At 39.3% G+C, this 22,881-nt stretch overlaps 1 protein-coding gene and 1 long non-coding RNA gene across 2 annotated transcripts; one reads left to right on the top strand and one right to left on the bottom strand.

Moving 5' to 3' along the window:
* Positions 1-821: 821 nt before the first annotated feature.
* On the top strand, positions 822-18,618 carry si:ch211-71n6.4 (para-nitrobenzyl esterase). Its single transcript, XM_044358781.1, has 10 exons — positions 822-941; positions 2,554-2,827; positions 6,396-6,816; positions 10,434-10,541; positions 11,505-11,701; positions 13,764-13,963; positions 14,046-14,104; positions 16,732-16,899; positions 17,513-17,740; positions 18,342-18,618. Exons 2-10 carry the CDS (start codon positions 2,561-2,563, stop codon positions 18,482-18,484), a joined length of 1,791 nt encoding a protein of 596 aa, XP_044214716.1. The 5' UTR covers positions 822-941; positions 2,554-2,560; the 3' UTR covers positions 18,485-18,618.
* Positions 18,619-19,054: 436 nt separating this feature from the next.
* LOC122987796 lies at positions 19,055-20,464 on the bottom strand. The gene is made up of 2 exons (XR_006404609.1): positions 19,196-20,464; positions 19,055-19,155 (listed from the first exon to the last, which is right to left on the bottom strand). It is a non-coding gene; the product is annotated as an uncharacterized LOC122987796 (long non-coding RNA).
* Between the last annotated feature and the right edge of the window lie 2,417 nt (positions 20,465-22,881).

The raw sequence follows: 22,881 nt of genomic DNA on the forward strand, positions 1-22,881 counted from the left end.
TTTGATATTTCGAATTTCTGACATTTTCACCCAGTGTGTAGTCGGGGTCACATTTCACATGTCTATGAGTTGTTAACAGCTCCACCAAATAGTGATTTTTCCCTCTAAACTTCTCACATGCTTTCATTTCAATAAATGTTCAAATGATCCAATATTTCAGCAAAAATCAAAGATTAGAGAAAAAGTCCAAAAAACTGAAAACAGATTTGTGTATCAGAACTTTGTTTTTTCTTCTTTCCTCTCCCATTAATCATCTCACGACCCCTCAGATTTATCTGCTGACCCTTTGGAGGGGCCCGACCCCTAGGTTGGGAACCACTGGACTAAACTAGCTAACTGTATATAAAGTAGTGTAAACTAGCTCCACCTCCAGCAGCTACAACAGTAACATGCTGCTCTAACACTGATGCTTCACTATTAATAATCTAATGATGTCATATATAATAATATATCAGTCAGAGGGACCAAACCACTACTTTTACTGCAATACTTTAACTACATCAAGCTCATAATACTTATGTACTTTTACTGCAATACTTTCACTACATCAAGCTCATAATACTTATGTACTTTTACTGCAATACTTTAACTACATCAAGCTCATAATACTGATGTACTTTTACTGTAGTAGGATTTTTCATGCAGGACTTTTACTTGTAATGGAGTATTTTTCCACTGCTGTATTTGGACTTGTACTGCAGTAAAGGATCTGAATACTTCTTCCACCGCTGTTGTTGTTTATGTCACAATCACTGAGTCCAGAACTTTCATGTTCCAGAGTTCAGATTCTAAACTATCCGCGTACTGTCCCTTTAAATGTTAAAAAAAAAGAAAGGAAAGGGTTCAGGACATGCGCGCTCCGTCCAGCAGAGAAGTAAATGCGTCAAACTTTGGTGTTTTAGGAGTTTACTCTTCCATATGTTGTTTGTTTACAGGACATGGTAAGTACTGAAACTCTCTACTTTTGATTTCTTCTGCGGTTTTCCTTTAGTGTTGCAGTGTGAAGCTGCCAGGATGAAGACTGTCGAGCCAGAGGAAGTTAATGTCAGGACGGCAGGAAAACATGAATGTAGTTTAACAACACTGAGAGTTATTTCAGCTGGAAACATCTGCAGTGTGTTTTTCTTCTTCTTTATTACTCAATCTGGTTCTTCTTTGATTCACTTTGATTCGGTGATTCATCATTAAGTCTCCAGCCTACATTCAGACTCAGTTGGGCGTTTCACTGTCACAAGACTGCAGCTATTTATTGTTTTTTATCAAAGAATAAACTGCTGGAGCCCAACTGGAGGGAAGTTTCTCCTCATTACATCCGCTTTTTGTTGTTCTTCCACACACGCTTTTTTTTTTTTTTTGTCTTTTCCTTTGGTGTGTGTGTGCGTGCGTGCGTGTGTGTGTGCGCGCGCGTACTGTAGGCGCCACAAAGTGTCGCCTCAACCAAAACTGCAGCCACCCTTGACAACATATAGTGTGAAATTACACTGATAAATCATTTAATTAAAATACATCAAGCCATATTATACTTATATATATATATATATATATATATATATATATATATATATATATGCTACTGTATATAAAATGATGGCGTGTCATGCTGTTCAACAAATTACTCATGAGAACATTTAAATGTATAATTAAGAATATTGAGTGAAAGTCTGATAACATTTAATGAATAATTGCTCTCCTGATGGTTTTATTGTTTTCTGTCTCATACTGGTTCACAATGTTGGTGTTTGTCAGATTAGTAAAAAAAAATTGATTTCCTCCATTTTCACACGGCAAATTTCATACAGAGCTGATAAAAGGGTTTTATATGGATGTGATTATTACTGGAGGGGGTGAAGAATGAGCCACAGTCACCCTGCAGACTCATTAAAAATCATGTAATATAAAAGTTACCTCACCTCCGCTAGAGACATAAATCCAGTCTGAATGGGAGTCTGCAGCCATGTGAGGCTGTACTGACATCACAATGCTAACATTATTTAAGTGTAACAGGTATAATGTTTACCATGCTATAGTGTGTCAACATGCTACTGTATCATTGGCTTCAGTTTTGCAGGTATTTGGTCATAAACCAAAGTAATTTTGAATAAAACTTGACCTTATGATGGCGACAGATGGAAAGTCAGACGATCACCAGATTTATTGAACTTCACCCTGAGAGAGACGTGAATGTGTGAACCAAGTTTCATCGCAATCCATCCAATAGTTGCTGAGATATTTCAGTTTATGTATTTATGTTTTGATTCTTTCATGCTCTTTTTTAAGTTATTTAATTGTCATTCTAACCGTATCCATAAAAATACACAGATGGCAGATCGAGATATTGATCCTCACAGGACTAGGTAATAATAATAAAAACATAAAATAAACATAAAACATATAAAGTGTGCAGTTCTTAATATAGGTGCAGTAAAAGTGACCTGAGTTAGTTAAAAAGGTGCAACATGCAGCTGTCGACATGCAGCTTTATCAGGGAGAGTAAATCTGATCTGAGATGAAACGGACCGAACAGTTTCCTCTGTTTTCTGCTTCCTGTCCCAGAGTGAAGATGAATGAGGACGCGTTCGAGGTCCCGGAGAGGACCGAGTACCGCTACCTGGTGCAGGAGGAGGACGAGGAGGAGGTGCAGTACGTCCGCCACAGACACTACATCAGCCCCTTCCTGGTGCTCTCCAGACGCTGCATCTTCCTCATCTGCCTCGGCGTGCTCGCTCTGCTCGCTCTCGCCACCTACCTGGGCTACGTGGCTCAGACGCTGCCGCCGGGCCTCGCCCAGGTGTCCATCGTCGGCTGCGGAGAGTATCGAGGGAGACACGTGAGTTTAGACCCTGAACACGGTTTAAGACAAGCTGATTATCAGGCCGTCAATAGATCTCTGAGGTTGTTAGATGTTGTAGAGATGTTGATTATCACGTTTCTCACAGATTGACTAATAGCACAGGGAGGAAATCTGGTTTATTGGCCTGAATATCTTCTGTCAGTCTTGGAAGTATTTGACATTATTTTCTCTGTCAGCACTTTTTTAGTCTTTTTGAGCTCCGTGACACCGGCGATTCTTGGCTGCTTGACAGATGATTTGTTTCTTTGTTCTGTAGTCGACATCGTGAGACGCTTTCAACTCGTTTTCACCCGTCAGGAATTTAATTGCACAGAAAAACACGTAAGACAAGCCTTCAAAAACTCCTGTAGGTTAAACAGGACTTCCTAGAACCCTTTTGATTGATTGATTTTTATTTATGGATTAAACAAACACATAAAAAAAAAAAAAATCTAAAGGATAGCATGTTAAAGTGACAACACTTATTTCCAACATGGTTCCAAAATGTTAAAAGACAAAGAAAAGAAAGAAACATAAAGACATTCAGCATAAAAATTAAACAATACAATCCTGAAGTCCCAAAGCACATCACCTCAATTTAAGAAATAAAAAATAACTCCCTCATCAGAAAACAAGGACAGCTGAAATAAGAGTGTCACTGCACATTTCATCATAAATCTGTTCCATAAAAAAGTCCTAACCTGTACACAGAACTGCTCTCCTGAGACTGAAAATGTGATCACTGTTATTTCTGTCTGTCTTTAGAGCCGTTTCTAAACAAACTAAAGTGACCAAACTCTTCATGATGAAGGAACATGTGACCCAGTGCAGCGCTGTGACTCACTGATGTGTTTTTAATAAGATATATCAGCTTTGATACACACACGATACTTGTTAGTAGATCAGTTCATTGTTGGTTTGGATCCAAACATGAATGTTGTTGACAATAAGAAATACATAGAAAATTTCTATCCATTAAAGACTCACTATTACGGATGCACGATGTTATCGGCACGTCATCGATATCGGCCGATAAAAGCTCTAAAATGAAATATCTGCATTCTGCCGATTATGAGAGGCCGATATGTCGCCTTCTCCAACGCCGCCTGACTATGCTTCCCTCAACAGACTGTCTCACTCTGATGGTCCTGGTGCTTCGTCCGCAGGCTGCACTTCACTCAGCTGCCCGTCAGACCAGCCGCTTCTTCTAGCGGAAGGCTAGCTGGCCATGCTGCGGCTAACGCTCCGCTAGCCTCTCAGCTAACGTTAGCCCCGGCTCTCCATGTGGATCCAACCGGAGCACCGAGCCCCGGTTTGTTATTCAGGTTAAAGTGGGAAGAAGCAGCAGGTCTGACGGGCGGCTGAGTGAAGTGCAGCCTGTGGAGGAAACACCGGGACCGTCAGGGTGAAACAGTCCGTCGAGGAGCTGCTGTGTTCGGCTGCACAGATAGGAAACACCTCGGCTGACGGGATGTAAAAGGGCAGTTGGCAACCAGCGTATTAGGTGCGTTACCGCCACCTTCTGCTCCGGAGTGTGGACCAGAGATTAAATCCTACACATTAATCCTGTCTGTCTAATAAACTCAATGAAAACTCTACTGCTGCTCCCACTTGACAGGTTCATTAAAGTTTTAACACTGAGCTCCTGAACTCCAGTCTTCCTCAGTTCTTCCTTCATATATTGTCTTTCTTGATCATTAGTACAATCTATGCTTGCATGTATAATAGTCTCCTCAGCCAGCTGGAAAAAAAAAAAGTGCATATATCAGTATCGGCCACAATGACTTGGAAATAACGGCATATCGGATATCAGCAAAAAATCCAATATTGTGCATCCCTACTCGCTATAAACAGACTGGAAGAAACTTGCTAGCCTAGCAACATTAAAGCTACAAACAAACAAACCATAATGAAACACTCTCTGTAGGAGACACTTTACATTTAGAAAGAAAGAATCTCTGATGTGAATAATACAGAAGTTCTCCAATATAATACAACCCTCACTTTCAAACGTAATTTCCAGAATAAAAATGGTGTCTTATATTCATCCAAAATGCAATATTTTTAAAATGCCAACTTGTTATTTATCATAATAAATAGTGGTATACGTCAATAGGAAATGATACACGCTGGTGAAAAGTGACATATGACAAAAATTAGTTGACAAATTGTAACAGCAGCAACCAAAAAATGTAAATCTCTGCAGATTGAGTTCCTCCTTTAACCTTCCTGAACTTTCACTTCCCTAACAAGAGGTCATAAGTTACAATTTGTGCTTATTGTGCAGAAATAATAATGAAGTGGACCTTGTAATAAAAATAGTGTCTTATATCAGTGGCGCTGAGCTGCTCGGTGCGGCATTCAGCATGAAACATGTGATTCAGTTTTTATCTTGAAGCAGATTCATGCTTCACTTTAGTTTTTCATACAGCCTGTAATTCTCTCCTCATGATGTTTCTCTGAAAGGAAAGTTCAGTTTTTATCATGACATGACTCATGTTTTATAGTTTTGACCCTCGTTCACATCAGTCATGTTAACAGTTTACAGTTTTATCATAGAAATAAAGTTAATGCAGCAACACCAGCACAAACCTTCAACATTTATGATGCCATAAGTCTGATACACATTAATTTATAAGGTAATAAACAGAGTTCAGACACATGTTTTTCATAATTTAACTACTTCTTCCTTCTTCTTTCATGTAATTCTTAATTTAAATGTAATCTGCTCCATGGTTTGAATTTTCCTTATTGTTTCTTTCCAGTCATGTTTGCACAGACAAGATTTTTGCAACCATGATTTAGTTTTATGCCTCAAAACAGAACATCCTTAAAATTTTAAGTAAATGTAAACATTCTTAAACAAACTTTTGGTTGGTATTTTATTATGTAAAATGGATTCTACATCAAAAATGAAAGGATTTACAATATTTTTTTCAAGTTTTTTTTTTTTCCAGAATGTCTTAAATAAAACCAAAAAGTATAATTAAAAGAGAATTTCACCATAGTTTAAACCACCAGTAGAGATTGCAGTGATGACATTTGTAGAATGTCAAGTAAAGCAGGAAATGAAACAACCTCCAAAACCCAAAACACACACAAGAACATGTTGTTGACCACAAAAGGGCTTCTTCTAAAACATCCCGGTATTTAATAAGAATAATAATAAAACTTTATGTTATATAGCACTTTTTTCATAACAAAGTGCTTCATGGAGAAAAGATAAAAGCAAATAAAAGCAAACAATGAAATCATCAAACACAAGAGATTCAAAAGTTAAAAGCAATAGAGAATAGAGAGTATTAATAAGTATGAGTAAAAGCTTTCTTTTAAAATATAGTTTTAAGGAGGGGCTGGAAAGATGTTAAGGATGTAGCCTCTTTAATCTGAACGGGCAGATTAATTATTTTCTCGTGTAAACTGTTAAAAACTGAAAACAGTAAGCTTCATGTACTCAGTATCATATTCAACAATTCATACTCAAAAACAAAATAAACAACTGTGTGTGGTCACTGAAGCTTGTTTGAAACCATAATATCTGTTTTTTTTTCACCTTATTTTGCAGAAAAATGGAGCCTACTCCTTTAAGGGCATGCCCTACGCTGCTCCGCCAGTCGGTGACCTGCGTTGGGCTCCTCCGGCTGAACCGACGTGCAGGAAAGGGATCACCGACGCCGGCCGCTTCCGCAGCGTGTGCCCTCAGGTGCAGCCGATGTCGAGTGCGGGGAAGATGATGGGCCAAGAGGACTGCCTCTTCATCAACGTGTGGACGCCCACGCTGCAGGTCGACGCCAAGCTGCCCGTCATGGTCTGGATCCACGGAGGCTACCTGCAAATGCTCAGTGGAGGAGAGCGGGGCTACTCGCCCACAGAGCAGCTGGCTGCTGACACCAGGATGGTTTACGTCAGCTTCAACTATAGACTCAACGCCTTCGGCTTCCTGGCGCTGGAGATGCTGAGAGAAGGTTCTCCAAAAAACACGTCAGGTCTGCCAGAGACACACACACACATATTTACTTAGGTCACTTTTGGGGACATTGCATTCATACGATATTCAGCCATGACTTTGAAAATTTTTCAGATAACACTAAGCTACTCTTCCTGTAGTCCAACACAACAAACTCCTCTCAGCACTCCTCTTTCCAACTCTGTCATGGCTGAATATTTAGCTGATTTTGACAACAGCTCAACTCTTGCGAGATTTCAGAGCGAGACTTCTCGTTGAGCGAGACTTGGTTAGACACAATAACAAACATATTGCCCCATCAGATTACATTGCAGCCTGTTTCGCAGCTGCCAGCTGCAGCGCTTTCATTCACTACTGGACCAATTTCAATATTTTATATAATTTTTTGACACAAAAAGAAAAATACAGAAGTTTCCCTTTAAGTCTGGTGTGTGTCCCTGAAAGTGACTTAAGTCATACACACACACACACACACACACACACACACACACACACACACACACACACACACACATACACACATGTTGTGTTAGGTCACTTTTGGGGACATTACATAGACTTACACTAACCCTAACCTTTACCCAAATATCAGCTTTTCCCAATTGGGGACAAAACTTTTGTCCCAAATTAGACGGGCTGTCCCCAATTAATTGGCTTTTAGTCTGAAATTTGTCCCCCAAAAGTAGACACACACACACACACACACACACACACACACACACACACACACACACACACACACACAGACTAATATTTCTGAAGGCTGTTTTCAAATCTGGTGTTCCTGCTGCAGCCAGAAAATCTAAACTGTGGTGAGATGAGCAAACATCAGCGAGCATCAACAACTGATCTGATAACCTGTCAATCAAGACATGCCTCTAAGAGCCACAATACCTTCTTAATAAAACAATACAGTCATGCTAGCAGCTCTGAGAGGCTGTATTTGAAATAAACGCTCACATCAACATGTTAACAAGCTAATAACAAATATATCCAGCTGCAGCCACAGCATGAACGTGTCGTATCACACAACACACCCACTTTACTACACAACACACCCACTTTACTACACAACACACCAACTTTACTACACGACACACCCACTTTACTACACAACACACCAACTTTACTACACGACACACCCACTTTACTACACAACACACCCACTTTACTACACAACACACCAACTTTACTACACGACACACCCACTTTACTACACGACACACCAACTTTACTACACGACACACCCACTTTACTACACGACACACCCACTTTACTACACAACACACCCACTTTACTACACAACACACCCACTTTACTACACGACACACCCACTTTACTACACAACACACCAACTTTACTACACAACACACCCACTTTACTACACAACACACCAACTTTACTACACGACACACCCACTTTACTACACAACACACCCACTTTACTACACAACACACCAACTTTACTACACGACACACCCACTTTACTACACAACACACCAACTTTACTACACGACACACCCACTTTACTACACAACACACCCACTTTACTACACAACACACCAACTTTACTACACGACACACCAACTTTACTACACGACACACCCACTTTACTACACAACACACCCACTTTACTACACAACACACCAACTTTACTACACGACACACCCACTTTACTACACGACACACCAACTTTACTACACGACACACCCACTTTACTACACAACACACCAACTTTACTACACGACACACCCACTTTACTACACAACACACCCACTTTACTACACGACACACCCACTTTACTACACAACATACCCACTTTATTACATGACATACCCGCTTTACTACACAACACACCAACTTTACTACACAACACACCCACTTTACTACACAACATACCCACTTTACTACACAACACACCCACTTTACTACTCAACATACCCACTATACTACACAACACACCCACTTTACTACTCAACATACCCACTATACTACACAACACACCCACTTTACTACTCAACATACCCACTATACTACACAACACACCCACTATACTACACAACACACCCACTATACTACACAACACACCCACTTTACTACACAACACACCCACTTACTTCACAACATACCCACTTTACTACACAACACACCCACTTTACTACACAACACACCCACTATACTACACAACACATCCACTTTACTACACAACACACCCACTTTACTACACAACACACCCACTTTACTACACAACATTCCCACTATACTACACAACACACCCACTTTACTACACGACACACCCACTTTACTACACGACACACCCACTTTACTACACGACACACCCACTTTACTACACGACACACCCACTTTACTACACAACACACCCACTTTACTACACAACATACCCACTTAACTACACGACACACCCACTTAGTTAGGTTTAGACATGAGCAGGGTGATAGTTACACACACTGAATAATGAAGTGTTCACACTGTATTATTGACAAAATTAAGAGTTCTGAAAAATGTCGTCCATCTGTACACATATTACTTCATTTCCTGTCAGTAGAAGTAAGAAGTATAAGTAAGAAATGATTGCACTTTATCACTTTGTACTAACTAAAAATAGTCTGCTCTGACAGTACTTTTGGTATTTGGTTTGTTTTTATTCTGTCATGACGACCGACACATAACACACTTTCCCACATATTCACCAGGAAAACTAACAAACAAAAGTACATAGATTCAAACCATGAACATAAGATTTCAACATGCAGAAGCAAAAAAAACAAATAATAGCAAAAAAAAAACTGTAAATAGCACATTAAACAAAGTGTTATGTATGAAATTGAAACATGACACAGAATAAAAACATATACTACAATATGTGGTAAGGAATTAGGAGGTCAGAGGTCAAACGTTGCTCTGTGAAAAGTTAAATAGGTAGTGATGTTTGTCGTGCAGCTGCAGAAAGCCTTTAATTGCTCATATGAGATCACTACAGTGCATCATGCTGTGTTAAAGAAGTTATAATGGTGGTCGGCTATTTACCACTTAAACAGAACCTTGAAATATTAATAGTGTTTACATAGCGCTGAGCAGTCTATACTTTTCCATTAAGGTGTGAATACTTAATGAAGGTTAATGTGATTGTTGGATAAATGGAGCTAATTTCTGAGGCTGTCTCCTCCATGTCGATGTTTGCTTTTTTTCCACACGCTGTGGGATTCAAATTAGCGTGTTGTGAGTCAAGCTGGGTAATTTCTGTTACATAACCCAAACAAGCCCGCTGTGACCTTGATGTGAAGTGACCCAGTAAATGAGAAAGCCTCCAATGACATGATGGCGTGATGGCGGGGCGCACGAGTCCTTCTCATCTTCCAGGAGCCGCTTCACCCGCACTCGCACGTCTAATTCTGAATACTCCTAATTCCATGCCCTATTTCCCTCGCTCCCTCAGCTTGAAAAGAGTTAAATTTAGTTCAAGCTACAGGAGCAGGTTTTTGTTTCTGACTGAGAGAAAATGGGACGCCGGAAACAAGGCCACATCAAAGCAGGTTCTCCTCACTAATCGATCCCCCCCCTCCTCCCCCTCCTCCCCCCCCCCCCCCCTCCTCTTCATCCTCCTCCTCCTCCGCAGGGAACTATGGCTTCATGGACCAGATTGCAGCTCTGAAGTGGGTCCAGAGGAACATCCACGTGTTCGGAGGAGATCCAGGGAAAGTCACCATATTCGGGCAGAGTTCAGGTATAAAAACAAAACAAAAAAAGTACTTGAATGCGTGAAACCTGACATGACAGGTTTGATATTTGTGATACATCTGCGCTGTAGCGAAGATTAGCTCTGATTGAAGCACAGAATTTCTTATTTTCAAAGGCTCCACCGACACTCTGAAGGCCGCGGAGAAGCTGTAAAGGCCCGGTCGCAGCAGGAATTTACAGAACAAGATTCCTTCATTCGTTGTTGTGATTATAGGCTGTAAAGTTCAAGGATAAGACTTGTCAACAAATCTCATGTTTGGAGCCAAACCAACAATGAAATCGTCCTGGCAACAAGTATTGTGTTTGTATCCAAAGCCTGATATATCTTCTTCCTTTGTTGTCCGAAAACTATTAAAAACACGTCAGTTTGTACTTAACTTCTTTGAGAAATGTCCAGTGTCTGGGTCGGAGGCTGATCAATAGGACGAGCAGGAAAAAATGGTTGTTGTTTACTGTAGAGAACCACGTCTTCACATAGTGGCCTCTTCCCTGACATGGAAATACTTTCCAGAGAATGAAAACTTAACCCTGTTTTTACTCTTTGGAGCCCGTTTCTAAACACCGGTTCTTCAGGGACGAAGGAGCCCGGTGCAGCGGTGCGACTCACTGACGTGTTTTAGTTTCTGGACAACAACAGAGGAATAAGATATATCAGGCTTTGGATATACACACTATACTTGTTAGTAGATCAGTTCATTGTTGGTTTGGATCCAAACATGAGATTTATAAAAAATATATAAAATCGCCGGACTGAATCTTTCACTTACTATCAAGGTAGAAGGATTCAGGGACATTTAGATAAACAAATATGATGAACAATGTAGATCTTGAGGCAAAGTAAGTTTATTTATATAGGACAAATAAACACTGAAGCAGTGCGTTAAAAGAAAAAATCGAAGAAATGAAAGAATCTATTAGAATTCACCTGTTTTTGTTCTGTGGTGTGAAGGCGGGACCTCAGTGTGGACCCTGATGATGTCACCGCTGGCGAAGGATCTCTTCCACGCGGCGGTGGACATGAGCGGCTCGTACGTCTACAACGCGACGCTGGAACAGGCCGAGACCGACAACCTGGTCTTCCTGACGAATACGGGCTGCAAAGACCGGACGTGCCTCCGACGTCTCACCGTCAGACAGATCCTGCAGGTAGCTCACGGACGCGGTTTCTCTAAAACTCTAAACGAGACTCTTGGTGTTAAATCTGAGCAATCTGAGATTCATTTCTGCCAAAGCAGAGAAGAAGTTCGGTAAATTTTATATGACAGATTAAAATTTAAATAAACAGAAAAATACAGCAAAGAAGTCATCCGCCTTTTAATATTTGAAGATTTCATAAAAAAATGATTCATAGCTCGTCACAGTGAGACATTTTGATACACGTTTTTAAAATTGCTGTTTAATTTTAATGGATGATAATGTCACATCTGGGTATCAGAGCACCTGGATGTCTCTAATTTTACTGTCAGAGTGAAGTTCAAGTTAAATTGAGCAGAGAAAGTATTGGAAAGATTTAAACTGTGATGTAATGAACACACATCTATTCCACATTTGTTAAATTAAAGTTCCTCTGCAGACGAGCAAAACCGTAGTGATTTATAAAAAGAGCTTTTATTCAACATGTCTCACTGTAACCTCAGGATGAATTATGAATAATGAACGTTATTAACTGAAATAACACATAAAAACCATCAGTAAAAAGAAGTGTCAGTCTGAATATTACTGTTAAGTTTTTTAAATGTCACATTTTACTTTTAGCTTCCTCTCACGTCGATAGAGGAGAGACCATTTTTCCTTTTCCAAATTTTTGTAAGATTTGTACGTCATACTGAGCTTTTTAGTTCCTTTATATGATTCACAAAATAAGCCTGTAAATGTGAGTGAATGAACTATTTCCTCCTGTTTGAGTAAAACTGTCTAAAAACTCTAGTGGCCAGCTGTTATACTGAACCTTTTTTAAAATGAAACTATACATTTGTGAAGGGTTTTTTTTTTTTCAAATTATAAGCTCACAGACATGATGCTTCTGTCTTCATAACATTATCTTCATCTCTATAAACGTTATGTGTCCTGACTGCTGTAGTCTTAGTTAGCTGCAGCCAGAAGGGAAATACAAAGATTGGTGTTAATTGGCTTTAAATTGGTGTTTTTTTTACCAAATGACAAATGAATGATATAAGTTTATCAATTTATGAATTGACAATTTCAAAAAGCATTTTGAAAGTGTACAATCTTGTAAACAGATTTAGATTTATCTGCATGTTTTACTGCATAAGATCTTTTGACTATTTGTTAATTTACCATAACATTATGTTGGGAGCTTGAAGGAAAAATATCTGACTTCCTGAGTAGGAACTCAGACTTTAAAGAGGATATAATCTCATGTTGTTCACAATAATTATGTCTGAGCTGTCAGTGTGTAATGTGTCGGTTGTGTCTCGTAGTGATGAACCTACAGAGAATTATCATAGACTCTGCAGCTCCTCTCGGCTTTACGGAGCTTTATAGTGAGTTTCAGCTCATTGTTTATCTGTCCGGCTGCAACTTTACTGTTCTGGTTCACTCTCAGTGTCTCATAGCGTCGTTTTCAGAGAAGAAGCTGTAAAAAGCCGCTGTACACTACCTGCTCAGCACCAAACGGCAAACAGACACAGTTAGCTGTAGACTAGCTGGTGAACATAGTGGAGCATTTAGCAGCTAAAGAGCCAGATATTTCCCTCAGGAGTTGGTAGAGAGCAAAAACAGAGCTAAAAGAGAGTGAATATTGGACTTACATTCACCAGGTGGACAGAAACGGTGGGCAAAACATCAGTTAATGCAGGTTTTACTAACAACATTACTTATTAAGGTAACCTTTTACTTACCCTAAACCACATAAAAAAAGAAATTAAACACAAAAAAGTGTCCCAGACCCTACAAAAAAGATTATTAAAGTTAAACAAATACAATTACATGTTTATAACAACTCTATCACCCACTGGGAAAAAAGTTGTTAAATGCTGTCGATACTCATATCACCATCATGTGTAGGAATTAACAAAACAAAAAACAAAAAAAGAATTACAAATGGTGCATATATACCTAAAAGAGCCTAAAAGAGTAAACTCTCAATAAAATAAATAAAACATGAGCAGCTCATGAGAAAATCAAAACAACAAAATAAACTTTTTAAACTTCGTAATCCAAAAATACTCCTAACGGTGTTTCCCAGGCGATCCCGTGGCAGCCTTACCCGTCCTGGGCAGCGGATGAGATGACTGATTTGCCCATTAAAGGACAATTCATCGGCCCGGTCGCGGTGGTGGACGGATACGTCCTGGAAGCTCCTCCGTTTGAGGTGTGGGAGAAGAAAGGAGTCTACAATGACGTTCCTTTCCTCGTCGGGACGACGGAGCAGGAGGCGGACTTCAGGTGAGAGCTCACCTGGTTCAGGTTCATCACTGTCAGATGTTACTGTGATCAAACTGCTGAGTCCTCTGTGTTTCCTCTGTAGCCCTCCGGCTGAAAACATCTCCATGTGGACCTGGGGGGACTACAAGTGGTTTGTAACAGGTAAAAGTGCTGTGTGTTGACTGTAAGATAGAGCCTGACTGATGAATGAATGGTACCACCACCATGTTTCACAGATGGGATAAAGTTCTTAAGCTCAAATGCATCACCAAACATAACATAACCAATTTTTAGTCTCATCCATCCACAGAACATTTTTCCAGTCACCTTCTGGTTTATCCACTTGAGCAAACACTAGATGGCAGCAATGTTCTTTGTCTAATTTTCTCAAGAGACGAGTGGGTACAAGAATAAACATGCAGTGTAAGCATGAACAGACACACTGAAAATTCACACACACAAGTCAGACACTGCGCCTCATGCAAGAAGCACTCATACAAACAGATTACCTCTGAAGAGGCATGTACCAGTGATTTAAGACAATATGTGGTCTTAATTTGGAGTTTAAATGATACTTAAATCCGTAATCAGCATATTATCATCATCATGGCTGCTGGTTTACTGAGAGGGTTGTTAGATTTCATGATTTTTATCGGCATATTGGTGCAGCAACATACAGTTTTAGTAATAAACAGCTGTGCTGCAGCTGATAGTGTAACATCACCTACTGTAGGCTGTAATATTCTCTGTGACTGTCACATGACTGCCTCTCTTTAGAAAGATGGTTTTTTTAGCATCTAACTTGATGTCAAAGCGTTCCCTCTTTCTGTCTGTCACGGTACAGCGCTGCTCTGATGGATTCATGTTTTCTAATTGTTTCCGGATCACTACCGCTGACTTCTACAGCATCGAGTCCTGCTGTCAGAAATCAGCAGACAAAAACACAACAATTGATGATTTCTGTCAGCAGGACTTGAAGCTCTGTGGTGTGAAATTCTTGTTTTTAACTCTTTGGGAACATTTTTGGGAATTAAACTTGCCCACAAATGGAGTCAGGTCGCCTTATATGGACGTTTTAAGGGCATTGATGATGCTAATGATCAAATCTCAGAACAAGTAACATTCATCAGGCTTAAGACAAGAGATTTTCGACAAGTTTTTGCAGTTGTTAAATCCAACTTAGACCACTTGTATGAACAAACCTCAGAGACAGAGAGTTTTAGAAGAAGAATATGAAAATGTTCTTGCAATGAGGACCCTTTATTTATCTCATTAAGGAAAGCAAAGGGGAATTGCAAATACTTGAGTAATTTTTTGCAGCTTATGCTATTTGCATCATAATATTTGAAACCAGTATTCCAAGCCCTTGAACAGGAGTTACAGGTAAATGTATTGATATGTGAGAGTGAAGGTAATGAGGCAGTTTTTGCATCATATACAGATAAATAACATACACAGCTGCTTCCCTCCGACTGTTAATGAGGACATGAAGGATCAGATTTAGGACAGTAAACTGTAAATGGCTGAATTTTCACATCTGGAAAGCACAAGCCAACTAGCTATCTGGTCCGTTTGTGCTTATCATGTTATGTTAGCTAATATGCACAGAAAGATGCTAAATATTTAATGAACTTTGTGTGCTGTGGTCTAGTTTTCTTTAGCCATGGGGATAATTTTCCCTTTTTAGAACTAATGAAAAGGACTCAAGGGTCTTTTTAAATATGAATCTGTACTCAACAAGGAAACACAATCGTTGATGTGAAGCATGTGGAGCATGTGATCGTCTCCAGATGAGGTCATTAACGGTTGTCCAAACATGGAGGCTGTTCTGTTGTTTTTAAAGCAGTGTTTGAATGTTTTTTAATGTTTTCTGTCTTAGGCAGCAGAATTACAGCCAATGAAAGGAGCAGGATTCACACGTTTATTTCAAAGGCTGGCTCTATAGAGAGCACAGCTGTCAATCAAAGCTACTTCAAATCTAATTAATGGAGCATTAATTTCTAAAATGACCACCAGCACACTTATTAGAGGGTCTGAATTCAGAGATTGAGACCAGAATGACTCGTTGAAAACAATGATTGACTCAGTATTTCTAGAGAGAAGTTGAGGCTTTTTGAATGGGAGTCAGTTGGAGCAGCTAGCGGCCGTCGTCTGTGGTATTTTAAGGAACTTCAGCCTCAAGACGTGGAAGCTGCTGTTTGGTTCAGGGACGGTTACAGATGCTCAGATTCTCCACAGAACAATTTAGAAGTTCTGCACAGCTGTGAAACTAATGAATAAGATGTGATATTTGCATGTTTTCTGAGATATATTTTGTATTTTTAACACAAGGTATCATTTCTTATCATTGCATTCGTATAATATTGTCAGACTCATGATGGACAGTTTTAAAAAAGGACTGAAATCGTTGCAGCAAAACCAGACATATTGTCTTTTTTTTTATTCCTCATCAAAATCTTGCGTTACATTACCCACAATGCAACTCGACCGCAGACAGTTGGAGCTGGAGATTGTGGTTTCTTATGTTAGTAGCAATGAAAATAATCGTTAGTTGCAGCCCTTCTTCTGTCTAACTCCACACCACCAGGTTTTTTTCAGTTTTAAACTTCAAAGTCTCAAAGTTCAAAGTCTTCAGCTCCAACTGACGCTGACTCAAGTGACATCACATCAGATCTCGCAGCAGCTCCCTCTGGAGACACAAAAAGCTTTATACTACCTTTTACACCTGGAAACACACGCTGAGGTGGAAAATCTGTCTGTCTGCCATGTCTCCTCTCTGCTCCCCTCAGAGAAACTTAAGTCCTTCAGCATGAATCTCTCCAACGATGCGTTGAAGCTGTATCCGAGCTCCGACTTCTGCCCTACCAAAGACCGCTGTCCAGAGAGGGCCTACACCACCATGGTGTCCGACATCAGAGTCACTTGTCCCAACAACGACCTGGCCTGGAGGGCTGCAGGTAAACTCATATCACACTTCTTCTCTGCAGTTTTCTTCTGTCAACCTGCTGTGTGTCTTCGACTGTGTGGCTCCCGCTGATTCTCTGTCCTGCCAGGTTGTTAACTGACTTCACCTCATCTTCCAGGTGTAAAACAGATTCATGATTGATGATGATTAAAGGGCTGGGATGGAAACCAGCAGGGTTCTGGATCCTGCAGGGAAGCACTGAGATAAAGGAATGAAAGAAATAAGATTCAGTTCACTAATTTATGACTAAAGTATGATTTCAAATAAGTTGTTTCAAATAATAGCAGAATAGCAGCAATTTACATTCAAATTGAAGACAATATTTTTGTCTATGTTTATACTTAACATATTTGAAAGTGTTTTCGGTCATAAATTGTTTTGGAATAGTCTAAATTTTCTGTGTTTTTCACAATTGACAGCTTATAAAACTTTTCTTTTCTTCACTGAATCATCATGTTTAAGTTGAAGAGTTTAAAAGACGCGTTAGGAAAACTTTGGTCAGATTCTACACATATGAACCGGCTTCCAGTAAGATTCTGTATCTGTTGTTTATCGCCTCACACTGACTGTTGAGGTAAATCTGATAAACCTCCGCCTGTCTGCAGCGGCTCTCCAAAGTCCTGTGTATCGATACTTGGTGACACACACACCATCCGGACCGGTCAACACGTCCGCCGGTATGCTGCCGTTCCCCAGCCGCTTCTCCTTCCACTGCCTGGACGCCGTGGCTTTCTTCGGAGGGCTGGAGTTCCTCCTGGGGAAGCCGCTCTCTCCTAAGGACAAGAACTTCCAGGATCTCATCACTCGCCACCTCGTCCACTTTGCCAAAACAGGTGAAGATGCTCCTTGCCTCAACTTTCATTTTCCATGTAGATTTAATGTTAAAGTGATATAGAGCTGCAACTATTATGATAATTGATCAATCAATTCAGTCATTTTCCCAGCAAAAATACCAAAATTCACCTGGTCCAGCTTCTCAAACGTGACTGTTTGATGCTTTTGTGCATCACATATAATAATAAACTGAAGGTTTTTTGTTTTGGCCTTTAGGTCAAATAATATAACACTTCTGAATAGGTTAACTTGGGTTTTATATAATCAAATCCTTCTGATAAAATCGCTATAAATATGCAGATTTAAGAGTTCTCATCTCATCTATGCTTCTCGGCAATTTTCTGTTCCTAGTTTTCATAGATTCAGCGAGATAGCAAGCTACATGTATGCAGATGACACCTCGAATCTTAATCTCACTTACGGATCTCTGATTGGTCGATAGTTTTTCCATCCGACTGATTCAGATTAGAAAAGTCCAGTTTGGAAGAAATATTACAGCAACATTTTTATACAAACACTTTTTTAAAATGTTCTTTTGGGTTGCACCACATGTGTGGTGTATGCAGGTCTCGAAAATAAACTCCTCCGTCTGTCTTGCAGGTAAGATGGAGGACAAGTGGCCAGAGTACCCAGCAGCCACTGCTCTCCTGTCCGACAGTCTGTCGGTGGCCCAGAACTACTCGTCTGAACGCTGTCAGCTGTGGAAGAAGAACGGCTTGTACGCCTACGCCTGGATGAACTGACCACACACCGCAACGTTTATCTGACCACTGAATTCATCTTTAGAGTCGCTACTTTGTTTCACCGAGGAGATCTCACATAACCAGACCTGCGTCTCATCCAGCTCAGAGATCTGGGGTAAAAATGGAAGATCTTACCAAAACAAAAAAATGAAGATAATAAGATGTGAAAAATCTTGCAGCAGCTATTTGATTGGCTGTGAGTTTAAAAACCACAACGTAACCAAAAATTCTCAGTTAATCTTATTCTTTTGAAATAACAACAGCCCAGTTTGTTTGAATATCTCAAAACCTTCATGCACTGAAAGGGTCAATTCACCCAAATTACAAAAAAAACGTTCTCACTTTCTCTCCTATAAAAACTCAAAAAATCTTTTTTTTTTTTTCAACAAAAAATCTCCAAATTCTCTGATTGCAGCTTCTCAAATGTGAATATTTTCTAGTTTCTTTAGCATTTTATAACAAAACAAGACATTTTATATTGAATCTTGGGCATTAGGAAACAGTGATCAATATTTTTGACCATTTTCTGTCATTTTATGGACCAGAGAACTAATCGATTAATCAAGAAAATAATCAACAGATGTATCAGTAATGAAAATCGTTAGTTGCAGCCCTAAAAAAAAATGTTCTCGCTTTCCTCTGCATCCGTGCAGACAATTTTGGTTTCATTTCTCCAGGTTATGAGAACCCCCCCCCCCAATTTATTAGAACTACTTTCTACCAAAGAAATAGAAAACCTGAACTATCTGCATGGTTAAATACAACTAGACATAACTCAGAAAATGTGAATTTTCCCTTAAGCATGCTGGAGGTGTGGCCACACAGAGCTGAAGTAACTGAACATTAAACTGGGAGCCTGTTCAGAGTGAAGGAGCTCGATGGGAGCATGACTTTACTGGACTGTCAAGTTAATGGGATTCAGGATTTATTAAAGTCCCCCAGGAGTCATTTGTAATTTGAAGAGTTCTTTACAAGGTAATTTAAAATACTCTGCTCTGACAAATAATGTGTCGGATATGTTTTTTCTCCACAAAAAAGTTAATGTGTCTTACAACATGTATGGGGGCGATCTTTAAGGATTTTGAAAGGAATGAAAGTTAGTTTATGCCAGGTTAGTGTAAAGTGTAAAGTGTCCTTTACTGGAACGTGAATGTGTATCACATTCAGGGAAATTGCTGTTCAAAATATTTAAAATACATAGGAAATTTGTTTTCCCTTGGCTGAAAGTTATCAACAAAGCAGAAAATGACCTTCAGAGTTCTCAAAAACAGTCATCAAAAAAACAAGTATTTTGTAGCTCAGACACACAAACTTTGAGTTAAAAAGTTAAATATGCTACTTGAAGGACTCCCAAACTTTTTAGTGTCACAAACACTTTCAGTTTAAACCTACCTGTTGTCAGCTTAAAATGTTGTATCTCTGCAATGTCAACTTGGCCTCATTTTTTTTTGCGTGTTTAAGTGTATGATAAGCTTTAACAAATGTAGCTTTATTAAGGAATATGCACCATGTGAGCACAATAAAAACTGAATTATTAAATGTCGCAGAATAAGCTTTAAGCTCAGTTTAAAAAAATAGCTTAAAATTATACACAAAGTTTATAAAGCAGGATTGTCTTAGTTAACATTTTACTCCAGTTGTTAATGGAATTACTAAAACCCAGTGACATGCAGTGAGCCTGGGACTGTCAGGGTCCCTGGGGGGTCTGACTGTTGGATATCACATATAAGACTATAAGACTCAGATCCAGCTGTTTTGGTCCCAGATGTCGAGATGTCTTGTCATGTGTCAAACTGTCACTGGAAGCATTTCAGAAGCTGAGGATCGATCTATCTATCTGAGCAGACACATTTCTAAATGTGTCATCAGACAGAACACGAAGCTGATTTTAAAGCAGCCTGATTGCAAACAAAGTTAACGGAGACTCGGTTAGAAGTGAGTTTGCCAACTGAGACCAATACGCGTCCTTGCAAGTTGAAAATCTTTATTAATCTGCTTCATAAATGATAAATGTACAGACATAAAAAAGCCGTACAGTTGGAACATTGGCTGTTTGTGAACACAACCGGTCCTGTGGTCAAATTTGTTCGAGTGACACGAGGCGAAAATTTGCTTCGCTGTCTGAACAAAAAAATAGCAATTTGACTTAAAGAAATAAAATAAAATCTTATCACCACTTACTTGGTTGTTTTGCTCAGTTGTCATGGAGACCGTTAAGTTGTCTCCATCTCCATCAAATCTGAACGAACTCTGCTGATGAAGACCATGACATTTGGCTGAAAGCCTCTGAAAACCAAGCATGTATTATAAGAGCACATTGTGATGAATTTTTTTTTTTTTTTTCAGATGTTTTAGTGTTTTAGCAGATTGAAAACACATTTGCAGCTCATTTATGATCAGTGTGGTAACTAACAGACACTTTGTGGCTGCATTTCATTTGTTTTAATAACTGTAAGCAGCGCAGAGTTTTATTTGTATTTGAAAGATATCTGTATTTTCGGAATAATGAATATTATCATAACTATGAAAACCTTAGCAGTCCTTCTCCTGGTTCACCGACTTTGGAGCAAACACATTAACAAAAGTTGCTATTGAATATATATAACCGAATATCAAATAACTGTTAATATATACCAGCATTTATATACATTCAGAAGTGTCTTGGTTCAGAGATACAAGCTGCTCGAGCAAAACCTCCAGAACTTAAAGGGAATTGGACTCACAATACAGAACTTAAATTGAATTTGTTGCCAGGTGGTGTTGATGTGTATTTCTATATTTGAATCAGGGAGAACATTGAAGTGATTGAGAGACATGAGAGTGGAAGTTTGATCTTTGTAATTATTTTCGTGCAGTTTTAACCTGTGGATGTGCCGGTGAGTCACAGGATGTTTTTTTGTTTTTTTGTGAACTTGTGAAGTCCTGCTGTTTGCACTGATTCATAACCTCGACGCTTGGCCACTAAGTCTTTGCATTTTCCTGTGAAAATATTTTATTACATGTATGTTTGATTGCTATCAGTGTGGTTGTTTGAACCAAGTTGACCAGTTTATTTTATGCCATTCCTGTTTCATTCCAGATGTTTATTTACACACAACTTTGTCTAAATCTTGTTACCATCTGGTTGCCTGAAACCACTTGTGAGCTCTTTATTACTTTTTAATGTTTTCCAAACCATAATTATGCTTGATGTATCCATGGAAATCATGTTGTGTGTTGATGCAATGAAATGTTATCACTCTTTATATGCTCAATAAATCAATATCTCGTGGATAATTTTTTACACTACACCGGAAGCCCCAAATATTGGCCGTTGCTCTCTGAGACTTAATCGTCGTCAGACAGATTGCAGCATCTACAGCTGTAAGGTCTTTGTGACAAATTAAAAAGGGACTCATCAATCAGTTGGTTTTAAATTTTCACTCACTTTGAACTATTTATTCAACTTAAAGGGAACAAATCATGCTTTGTGTGACTTTCTGTTATTTTTACACTGTTATGATGTCAGATGTAAAAGTTCTGTAGCCTTTGTTGCTAAGGTGGTTGCTAAGGTGTTTCCATGTGTTTGTCACTTCGTTCACTCTCATATTTCATATCAGATTCGGGATCAAACATGTACGGTTGGATTAGAGAAGTTGATATTTGGAGTAAAGAAGGAGAAAAAGAAGTGAAATCCAACTACTGTAGGTTGTTTACATAGCTAGAAGAAGCTTCCTGAAGCTGACCAATCAGAACAGAGTGGGCTCATCAGGAGGGAGGCCTTCAAGAGACAGGAGCTAAAACGGCCTGTTTCAGACAGGCTGAACTGAGGGGCTGCATAAAGATCAAGTATAAGATTAATAAGGGGTTTTTAACTAAATCATGCAAAGATATTCCAGTAGAGCCCCAGAATATAAATATAGACACTGTATAACACATATGACACATATACACATACTGTATAAGAACATATATAATTGATAGGAGAAAGAGTTTCAGTAATGTACATAAAGAATTCCTGATATGATTCATGAGGAAGGATGTCGAATTTATACCCTCCCAATATCTTTGTATTGCTTGTGATGAATGTTATGTCATGGATTGTCCATGTATTTTTCATCTGTAAATGGCTGCATTTGTATAGTGCTTTTTCACCAATCCAATGAGCCAGCCACTGAACTGACAATAGAGCCACCAGGGCCCAATGTCTGTGGCAGATAGAGAATCAGTCAAACTTCCACAGGTTTGTCCTGTTGTCCCAACAATAGGACACAAGATGTGCAAAAAAAATGGCTCTCAGGCCAATAATAATCCAAAACTCATTCAGCCCCTGACAAAAGCCTGTATATCCTGCAGCAGGCTTAAGCATGGGAGCACAGGAGGTGCAATCTTCTCAAACATATCCCTCTCAATGTCCA

The sequence above is a fragment of the Thunnus albacares genome, chromosome 1, assembly GCF_914725855.1.
Source record: "Thunnus albacares chromosome 1, fThuAlb1.1, whole genome shotgun sequence".
Lineage (NCBI taxonomy): Eukaryota > Metazoa > Chordata > Actinopteri > Scombriformes > Scombridae > Thunnus > Thunnus albacares.

Excerpts from the sequence above, each read along its gene's own strand:
- si:ch211-71n6.4 (XM_044358781.1), top strand. The coding sequence starts at position 2,561 with ATGAATGAGGACGCGTTCGAGGTCCCGGAGAGGACCGAGTACCGCTAC. Across the intron at positions 10,542-11,504 it reads CATATTCGGGCAGAGTTCAG|GCGGGACCTCAGTGTGGACC; the intron begins GTATAAAAACAA and ends TGTGGTGTGAAG. Across the intron at positions 14,105-16,731 it reads CTACAAGTGGTTTGTAACAG|AGAAACTTAAGTCCTTCAGC; the intron begins GTAAAAGTGCTG and ends TGCTCCCCTCAG.